Source organism: Phyllobates terribilis, unplaced genomic scaffold, assembly GCF_046119375.1.
Source record: "Phyllobates terribilis strain yellow unplaced genomic scaffold, ASM4611937v1 Scaffold_3__8_contigs__length_932513732, whole genome shotgun sequence".
Lineage (NCBI taxonomy): Eukaryota > Metazoa > Chordata > Amphibia > Anura > Dendrobatidae > Phyllobates > Phyllobates terribilis.
In genome coordinates, this window is record NW_027362763.1 from 195,951,933 (window position 1) to 195,962,935 (window position 11,003).

The 11,003-nt window shown below is 40.1% G+C and overlaps 1 protein-coding gene across 1 annotated transcript; it reads left to right on the top strand.

Annotated features, from left to right (window-relative positions):
* The first annotated feature begins 1,014 nt into the window (after positions 1-1,014).
* On the top strand, positions 1,015-9,486 carry LOC141259032 (transcription cofactor HES-6-like). Its single transcript, XM_073674440.1, has 4 exons — positions 1,015-1,250; positions 7,399-7,485; positions 7,665-7,746; positions 7,867-9,486. The coding sequence occupies exons 1-4, from the start codon at positions 1,230-1,232 to the stop codon at positions 8,238-8,240; spliced, it is 564 nt and encodes a 187-aa protein (XP_073530541.1). The 5' UTR covers positions 1,015-1,229; the 3' UTR covers positions 8,241-9,486.
* The last annotated feature ends 1,517 nt before the right edge of the window (positions 9,487-11,003 follow it).

Genomic DNA, 11,003 nt, shown 5'->3' on the forward strand with positions numbered 1-11,003 from the left:
ATATATATATATATACTTACCTTCTGATGGCCTGCCGACGTCAGCGTTCGCGTGACCCGTCACATGACTAAATGACGTCACAGCAGGTTCTTTTCAGACCATCTCAAGCTGCCAGCAAGCCAGGACGCATCGGATAAAGACACCGGGGGCCATCAGAAGGTAAGTATAATATATATATTTTTTTTTTCTTTTTTTTACAGGTTCTATGGTACCCGGGTCCAGAGGAGAGTCTCCTCTTTTCCAAACCCGGGTACCATCCGCACATTGAAAAGCATGGATTCTACATGTACAGATTCAGTGATGTGGATTCTATGCGTTCCAATGCAAGTCAATGGCGGTGAAAACGCAGCGCTTCTGCAAAATAATTGGTAGTGCTGTGGATTTTTCCGCAATGATAATCCGCAGGGGAAATTTCCGCAGCATGTGCACAGCACATGCGGATTATCATTGGGGAACATGGCAGACCTTCTACCAAGCATTTTTAAGCGTTTCTGCAGTGGAAAACACACTTTTTTTTCCTTTGCAAAAAAGCCATGGCCATTAGGGTGTTTTTTTTAAAGACAAGCCCCCTACCCAGACATGCAACTTCCATGTTATTAGGCCACCAGTGAGCTGGGTTGTTTTTATTTTTTCGCTTATTTTAAAAACACAAAAAAAAAATAACAAAAACACCATTAACCCCAAAAAAAGGAAACAAATTTAAAAGCAACAAAATGTATAAAAATTGCAGCAAATTCAGTGTTGTAAGAGTAATAAAAAAAATCGGTGCGAAAAGGGAGTTACATGTCATTTATTTCACACCTGAAAATAATATGGAACATAAATATCTTATAGGAGAGTTGTGATCCAAACAGGCCGAGTCCTGTCACACCGACCCGTCATGTCCCGCACACGTCCCCTCACTCTGAACACGTAACAAAAGTCCCGCGGGCGGCGATACCAACCGAAATATTGCCCTTCGTCTCCACGACATTCTCCTTGCGCTACACAGCAGCTGCCGCTTGGGACAATAGCGCGGCCGGTGATTGGGCCGTGTACCACGTGACGTCAGCGGCGGCCTCTCATTCACATGCAAATAAGGCAGGGTATATGGCGAGTGCTAGCAGCCGCATTGTGACGTCACAAAGAGAACCATAGAACGTTGTATATAGTCACATGGATCCGGGGGAGAGGCAGGTGTGAGCGCTCGGCCCGGACCCAGAGTGCACCTCATAGCTGTGCAGAGCAGCATGGACCGGGGGGACAGGCAGGTGAGCGGCCGCCACTGACTGCATGTACACAGCTAGTAGGCCTCGGGGTGGAGGGCAGGCTGATACACTGGCACAGGGCTCCTAAGCACTGAGCCATGGGCAGAATGTGTGTGTGTATGGCTCAGTGCATAGGATGACAGGAACCCAGTAACAGTGTAACACACACACACACACACACACACACTGCCCTTGGCTCAGTGCATAGGATGACAGGTAACCGTGTATCTCTCACACACACACACTGTGTATATATATATATCTCTATACACACACACACACACACACACACACACACACACACACACACACACACACACACACACACACATATTAGGGAATAGATGTGTACATGTTTGTATATGTGTGTGTAATATACACACATATGTATCCTCATAATAACACACTCATGTATATACATATTATAACATATCCCTACACACACATGTACCCTTATCATACATACATATTATGTGTGTGTATATAATACATTTTACACACACACCTTCATCATAATATTTTATAGAATTATATTCCAGCCATTTGATATGCTCTAGGCCAGGGTTCCCCAACTCCAGTCCTCAAGGCCCACCAACAGGTCATGTTTTCAGGATTTCCTTAGTATTACACAGGTGATAATTGCATCACCTGCACAGGCAATAATTCCATCACCTGTGCAATACTAAGGAAATCCTGAAAACATGACCTGTTGGTGGGCCTTGAGGACTGGAGTTGGGGAACCCTGCTCTAGGCCTTGCTCATGTGCAGATGTTGTGTATGGAGAAGGGATCAGCAGTAGTCCTGGTATCACGTATTCTTCTATTGCCCTTGTCTTTCTGTTTCGTGGGGACGTGTGACCTCTCGCCTTCCAGCTGGTGTACAGACATGTTTTCTTTCCATGCTGTCATGTCCTCCATTGCTCATACATTACATGGAGTGTGGTCTCTGGTATATTAAATGGTGCTATATAAAATAATAATAATAATAATAATAATAATCTCTTATTTGGGAGCAGGCCTGTTGGGATGGTGTTTTATCGGTGTACCTTGGAGGGGTCTTGGACTGTAAGAAGTGGGGTAAGAGAATTCGCAGGCCTCCCCTCTGTGTTACAGGGTACTGACCTGTCCAATAGATCGGAGTCCTGTGACTCCATTCCCCCCACCTGTTCACGTGTAGTAGGTTATCTTTCCATATTTCTGCATTTGATCTATTCCATGCGTAATTCTTCGGATTAAGGCTGTTTATACGTAACATAAATGCTGTGTGTTTTCTGCAGATGTCCTCACCCAATTCTTTTTTGTTTTTCTGCATCTTCCCCTTTATTGGCTGTATTGTTGGTGGGGACTTGAAGCAGTGTTCTTTTGTTTTTATTACGGAAAAGCTGCATTTCAGGTCTCATTCAGACATCAGTGTTTTTTCTCATAGGCATAAGTACAGTCTGTGTCGTCGTCCCCCCCCCCCCCCCCCCTCAGTGTTTTGGATCATATTTTTGTCAGTATTGTGTGTACATCAGTATTCGCCTACAAAAAAACAAAAATAACTTGCAAAGCTTCTCCTACCTATTGCAATATTAAAATGAACGGCACATGGATGACAATGCAGCGTTAGTCATTGTCATGGACCCATCGACTTGTATGGGTGACTTTTCATCTGTCTTGGATAAAAACAGGACATGTCTTTGTGATTTCTTTATTGACCACCTGGTCTACAAATATATACATGTGAACAGCAACATAGACTATAATAGCTACATGCTCTAGTCATGAAAAGCACAGATAGAAACCTAAGTGAAGAACAGACATGTGAACAAGGCCTTACAGTTCAAGTTGAATGGACGTGATTTTGTGAAAACTCAAGCCCACTGTGTGTGAAAGATCCACAGGGACGTATGAAAAAAAATCATTCTGCGTTTCATCCAGAAAAGTGGGACGATTCTTTTTCTCACGTGTCGTCCGTGTGCAGTCAGTTTTTTCTTTACAGCAGCTATTAATCATTTACAGTTTTCTATGTTACAGAATTGCAATGTTACAGAATTGCAATGTATCAGTAAAAAGTGGCTGCTAGACTGTGGCTCCACGTTGCATCTGATTTGGATTTTTTTTTTTCACACCCATAGACTTGAATGGGAGAGTATCATCCGATTTACAGAAGAAACTAGAGTATGCGGCCTTTGTTGTTTTTTTTTTTTTCCCACACGTAGATTCGTTCAGTTGGAAAAAATAAATAAATAAATAAATAAAATTAAAAAAAGTCTCCCATCTGCCCCATTAAATTACCTTTTTTCATGGACCGCACTCGGACCGAAAATCCGGTCATTGGAATGAGCCCTAAAGATGATGCTGACTGTTGCATTTTTTCCTATAGTATTCTTTGGGAGCCTGAACAAAACATGTATTAAAAAGATGTGTCAAATCCGTACAAAAAATGCATTAATAATCAGAGCGAATTGCTATTGTATATTTTGCTGTGGTCACCTGTAGAAAAAATGCAGCATTTCCGCATTTGGGAACATGACCTAAGATACAATGAGTATCTTAATAATAATAATATCTGGTGCTTTTTTTTATTTCTGCACCTATTAGATCACTTGCGGGAGTTTTTTATTTTTCTCATTGTATATTTTTTTGCAAGCTGCTGATTTTGTCTCCCTAATGGTATGTCATGTTTTACGTAAAACTTTTTTTGTTTTGGAAACTTCCTATTTGGCTTTGATAAAACATTGTCATGTGTGGATTACATGTATTTTTAGTGCGTTTCTCCTGCGGAAACCAGAAAGCATCTGCGTTTTTTGTGTTTTAGCTGCAGGTTTTTCTCGACTCATTTAAGTCTACGGGGAGAAAATCCACAATTAAAACAATATTGACCTGTTGGAGATTTCACAATCGCATCGCAGGTCAGTTTCCGCAGCATAAAAGAATAAAAATAAAGTGGTCATGGGATTTCTATAAATCCCATTTACTTTCCTAGAACTTTAGGACGTATCGTCATTTCTTATGCACAAAATTACACAGTGGAAAAAATGCACCAAATACTCGTCGTGGGAATTTAGCCTGATTTGGGAGCCATAAAAAATGCATCAAAACACTAATCAGAGTAGACCATTCTGTATATTTTTGGCAGGAAAAAATGCAGCGAAAAAAACCTGCATGTGGGAATTCTGCTTAATTACACAATGGGAAAGAGTTTAAAAAATCACATCCATTTTGCTTCAACTGTTAAGAGTAGCAAATTTTCAATAAAAAAAAAATTCTGCTGGGAATATGCAGTTATTCGTGCTATGTCAGAACACGGCCTAAAACGGAATCTCTCACCAGGTTTTTGCCACCTAATCTGAGAGCTGTATAATGTAGAGAAAGAGACCCTGATTCCAGCAATGTCACTTACTATGCTTGTTTTAGTCTTGATAATCTCCTGCTGATAAAACCCACATTTTATCACTAGAGGACTAGTAAACCTGCTGCCATGTAGTTCTCTATATTCATAAGCTCTATGTAACCCTGGCCCCACCACTGATTGGCAAGATCTGTATACACTGCATAGGCAGAAAGCTTCCAATCAATGGTGTGGGCGGGGATATACAGGGCTCCGCATTCTGAGAACTGGTAGATCTGCAGCAGATGAAACTGATTTTATCAAAACTGCAGCAACCAGCCCAGTAAAGGGTATGTGAATACAGCCAGGCAAACCAGCTGCAATTTTCAAGCGGAGGAAGCTTCAGAAAATTCTAGTTTTGTTTTTTTTAAGCGTCTTTTGTGCTCTATTTTTGTTCCTTTCCTGGGTTTTTTTTTTTTTTTTTTTAGTGGGTTTGGATGCTGGTATTTAGGAGAGTTTCCCACGGTTTTTGTGTGAGATCTATCTATCTAATCTCCAACTCTATTGAATTATGAAGAAACTGTTAGGGTATGTGCCCACGTAGCGTTTTACAAGCATATATGCTGCGGAATTTCCGCAGCGTAAACGCTTGTGAAACGTTTAGTAATCCGTCCCCAATGAGAATCCGCAATTTCAATGCCCATGCTGCAGATTTTTCCGCAGCGTTTTTGATGCGCTCAAAAATCCGCAGCATGTCCATTATTTTTGCATTTACGCATGCGGAATTGCCTTGTCAATGCAATAAAAAACGCAAGGCAATTCCGCATGTCCCAAACGCTTCTAAAACACGCGAAAAAACGCTTGCAAAATTCCGCAAGCCTTTTTCCGGGAGAGGACATGCAGAAACTTTCTGCTTCATTTCTGCAACGTGGGCTCATAGACTTTTGTTTTTCTTAAGTAAGAACGATGCCAAAACACTCCAAGAGTCGTCTGGGCATATTCTGAGCCTTCCCATTGACTTGTATTGTGCAGTACAGGGCGTCTTCTGAACATAAACCTCCAGAAGAATGGACAGGTCTTTTATCTGCTTGGCATTTTTAAGGCAGCTGAAGTGGTTAAACGACGTTCAAAGGCATGAACAAATGGGCAGCAAGTCATCTTTACAAAGAAATGTTTGTCTATTCTAGTTCTTGATCATCAGTTGTTTCTGATCTGTCTGAAGATGTCATGTAAACACAGCCTAAGTGATACTTTGCTGAAATCAGGGTCTCTTCCCCTACATCATGCTGCTTTAAGATGGGGTAGTAAAAAACTTTAAAAAAAAAAACACTATTTAACTGCAGATATAGGTCCAAATTCATTATTGCCTTTTTTTAAAAAATTACTTCACTTTTTTTCTGTTTTCTATGCATTGGCATTTTTTCACCACATTCTTCAATATGGCACAGTGGTTAATGAATTTTACACAATAAAAAAATGCTCTTTTCCTTTTTTTTTTTTTTTTTTTGCTATTTTCCACTAATGCGCAAAAAATTTCAGACTTTTCTTAAAAACAATCCATGTGGGGGGACAGGGGTGCATTTACACAAACTTTGCATCCTTTTAGAAAGTTGTAATTGTTGAATCCACCAAAAACATCGGGAAACTTCAAACCCTGCCCACTAAGATGAACATTAACCCCCCCCCCCCCATCCAAAAAATAGGCTAGCCTAACACATATAAAATGAACTTTAAAAAGGCCAAGAGTAATTCGAAAATTAAGAATAGTCGGAAAAACACCAAAAACTAGACACACATGCAATGACTTGGGGTCCATAGTGTTAGTCCATGGTCCAACAGTAAATTTTTTTTTATTTTTTTTTTTGCCCATGAATTTTATTAAATGGAGGCATACAGACAGGACAGCTGATTCTTTTTGTGAGGTAAAACATTTCTTTGCTTGTTTTTAAACAATGTTTTACCTCAAAGTAAGAATCATTTGTGACCCCCTGCCCAGGAGCTGTGGTATGATCAGACCATGTTCCTGTACGGTCAGACACAGCCATTACACAGTACACAGCAGGGGCACATTTATAAGATTATCTCAGCACAGGAACATTTTATTTAAACTTCCACAATTGGATGTGTTATTATTATTTCAAGTGATATTGATTAAAATCATCTTTTGTTTGTGGGAAAGCCCCTTTAAGTCATTGATGCGTTTCAATCATGAGATGTTATTGCTGTATGACTCGTAGCTCTACATATGTCTCGGGGAGCTTCTTTCATGACTTGCACCATATTTATTATGCGTTTTAGGAACTTTTTACGGCTTGTGTGACCTTGCTGGAAAGTGGTGTGGCTTATCGGAGGAAAGGGAAGTTCTCTAATGTGTAATACCATGCTCCAAGATTTTGGTGCACATGTCTGGCATAAAAGTCAACTAATAGGTGGTGTGAACTCATACTAGACAGTCTTTAAATTAGACAGATTTATCAAAGATGAACCACTTTGAATTTGGCTAATTTTATCACCGTCTAGTCTAGGTTTGTAATTTTGTAAAAAAAAAAAAAAAAAAAATAAGACCGTTTTGATAAATATGCCTCAATGTATTTAATGTGCCCCACAAACATCTAAGAGAAACCCAAAATGTTGTATGTGCAGTTGCAGAGAAGACTTATTCAGGATTACTCATGGACTCTGCTATGATTTAGAACAATTGTTGGACTGGATTGCTAAAAGTTATTACGTACCTGATTTATTAGATATTCGTGGTCCACTAAGCATTGTGGTGTCTTCCATGTTTCTTGACTTCACGATCCTGGCTTTATTTTCACCACTATATCTATTTTCCTTGCAGACACGGAAACCTCTTGTGGAGAAAAGAAGGAGAGCCAGGATTAATGAAAGTCTGCAGGAGCTTCGAGGCATCCTCGCCGACAATGAGGTGAAGTATTAAGGACTGAGCAGATGTCGCGTTAAAATCAGAAAATTACACAAAGTGTAGAGTCAACATAAAAATCTGCCAGCTAAGAAACCGCTGAGTCTAGTCATGGTGCCTTTGAGTTGGGGGGAATCTCTTGTGGATTTTACTGATGCCTTAATTTTGGATCTTCTCTTATTTAGTTTCAATCCAAGATGGAGAATGCGGAAGTTCTTGAGCTCACAGTGAAGCGCGTTCAGCGAATTCTTCAGTCGAGATCAGCTGGTGGGTAATTACACAGCCAGACCTTCAATTCACAGCTAACAGTATTTTTGCTAGATGAAGTGTTGAGGTCCTTTTGCCCAATGTGTTTGCATCATCCTAGTGTTAATCTTGTTTTTGCAGAATCGGACCGGTTACAGCGTGAGGCTAGTGAACGATTTGCAGCAGGTTACATCGAGTGCATGCATGAAGTGCACACCTTCGTGTCCAGCTGTCCGGGCATTGATTCTGGCTTGGCTGCTGACTTGCTCAACCACTTACTGGAGTCCATGCCTTTGAATGAGGGAAGCCTTCAGGATCTTGTTCTGGATGTGCTCCTGGATTCCCCGGCTTCTGATCCTTCATGTGCTCTTAGCTTGTTAGGATCGTCCTCTGATGACAGCTGCTCTGACGTGGATGAAGCCGAGATTGGGAAAAGTGGAATGGAAACTGTGCAGGACAATGAGCGGACCCCAGAGATCCAACCTCCAACCCCTTCCATGTGGAGACCATGGTGATGTGATCCACAATATTGGGACTTCTTCTGACCAGAACACAGAGGTCATCGATACCAGTCCTATAAGACAGCGTACTGCATCTATGTTTGGATGTTTCTCTCTATATCTGTTGCAATACAAATGGACGCCGGGTGTAACTGCATTGGTCCAGCGACCCGAGTTTCTGTGATTTACCTAAACTACTCCTCATGGGCAGAGCCCCTCCTTAGCTGAGGGGACTGGAGAGATCACAGTACAGGATTAACAATGCGGCATATGCCTTTATAAAGACTTTCTGTAAACCAACTTGATGTATGTCATGCAACTGTTCTATTGTGCTACACATTCATTGTACAGATACTATTCATTATACTGCGCAGCATCGTCTTGTGAAAATCCTATCCCTGGTCTGCCTGCGACTGCAGGAGAGACCATCCATCCTCTGAGTGTTTGGGCCAGACCTCCTTAAAGAGGACCTATCACTTGCCATAAATAATTTTTGCCTAGTGTAAATGCTGCTGCGGCATTCCTGAGATACGGCCTTTCTTCTCTGTATCTAGTCTTGTTGGCCAAGTGGACGTGTACTACTCAAATCTCCATGGGAGTCTTTTTGAGGACCATGTCTACTTGGGTAACAAGGATAGATTTATATACAGGGAAGAGGAGGTCCATATTTCAAACAGAGAGGCACTAAAACAAAAAACAAAAACAAAAAAAATCGCCAAGAACAACAGCATTTACACTAGGTAAAAAATCACATATGGCAAACGACAGGACCTCTGTAAATAATTCCAAGCACCCAACCAGTTTTTGGGTGCAAGACTCTCGAGGTATGAGTAAGTATGTTTGTTCTGGAGAAGCTACGTAGGGGTAATCTAGGTAGTGTTCCCTCTGCTGCGTAGGCATAGTGGTAGTGCATTTAACTCTAATCCCTAGGAGGGATGTCTAGTGTTTAGGTAACTTGAGGTTCTACCTTCAGTGAAGGAGACTAGAGGAATATTTGGATACCGATTTGAAGGGTGCTATAGGAAACATTATTTTTTTTTTTTTTCTTTGCAGGAGTATGTGTATATTAGGACGTTCTTCTCTAATCTTTGCCTTTTCTTTGTATATAGATGCCTTTCTAATGCTTTAGGGAAGCAGGTGCCTGAATCTGTGCGATGCACTTGAACCAAGTCACAAATCCATGGTCTCCATTGCGTGCATCCATCTGGCAAGCACTTATTGTGGTTCTCCTTTAAATGTCTCATCCCACAACGTTATTGTCTTTTTTTTTTTATATATATATATATATATATATATATATATATATATATATATATATATATATATATATATATATATATATATATATATATATATATATATATATATATATATATATATATATATATATATATATATATATATATACTAAAAGTACTAGTGTTGTGTGAGTAGTGATACTGTGCATTAATTATTCATGAATAAATTAATGAGCTTTTGATGGAAAAACTTTCTGGATTTTCTTTTTTGATATCCTGTATCACATATTTGTCTCTAATTCGGAGCTTCTCAGTCACTGGTATGGCGGCATTCAATTCAATATCTGTATAGTTCGCAAGCTATAATTCTAAATTTATGCATAAACCTGCAAATAGAGCCATTAATCAATCAGCTTGCTCCATAAGTAATATCATATAATAAGATATTCTGTGCCAGATACTGTCACAGGCCATGAAACATTGTGGAAGGATGCTATTGGCCACCCACTCCAACGTGATTTTTTTTTTAAGGGGTTATCCGACAATTTCTTAACACATAGATTAATTAAAAATAATAAGCTGAGGCATACTTGCCTTGGAGTGCCCCTGCAGGTCTAGCACGGGCTGCTATAAAGGTCTACACTATTTTCTTGTGTAACACCATTGAATTCTAGCTATTTTAAATTGTATTAGATTATTACAGGATCAACAGACATAGAAGTTAAGAATTATTTCCGATGATACAGAATCTGATGTTTAATATTAGACCAATAACTTTTATGTTTGCCAGATACATTTTTGGATTAATGCAACAGATTTTTATTGGTCCAATACAAGCCGAGCAATCTTCTTGCAATCTTCTAATCTGATGACTGTCCCATTCACTGAGAACAGAATTTTGTGTCTTCATTCTGTAGTCCCACAAGGATAGCGATAACTTTAAAATCATAACACATTCTTGTACCGTATAAGTCCAAGAAGGTTTTCCTTGGCTGTGTAGGTTTCTTTAGTTTGGGTTACATATGCCAGTGGAAGAGGAAGCAGCACATGTCTGTTCTGCAAAAGCACCACCATGAAACTGAGCTTTGAAGAATCTGTAAACAAACACCATTCATTGTGATGATATGTGATGCCTAAAGCTGCCATAACACCATTGCCATTGTTACAGAAAGTGAGCTCTTTCTTTAGAATAGAACTGCACAAAGCATTGTTGTTGGCCGTGAAAGTAAGGGACTTCCAGTTTCTGCCAGGTGATTCAATTGTTTCAACTTTCCAAAGCACAAACAACCCATGCACTCCGAAATGCAGGATTAATATGATTTAAAGGGAACCGGTCACCAGGTTTGTCCGATATGAGATATGGCCACCACCTTTCATACATACAGCATTCTAATATGTTGTACATAAGCCCCCGATCCGGCCTATAAGACAAGAAATACACCTTTTATTATACTCCCCTGCGGGGCGGTCAGGTCCGATGGGAGTCACTGGTCTTGGTCTGGTGCCTCCCTTCTTTCGATGCAGTCCTTCTTGCTTCGTG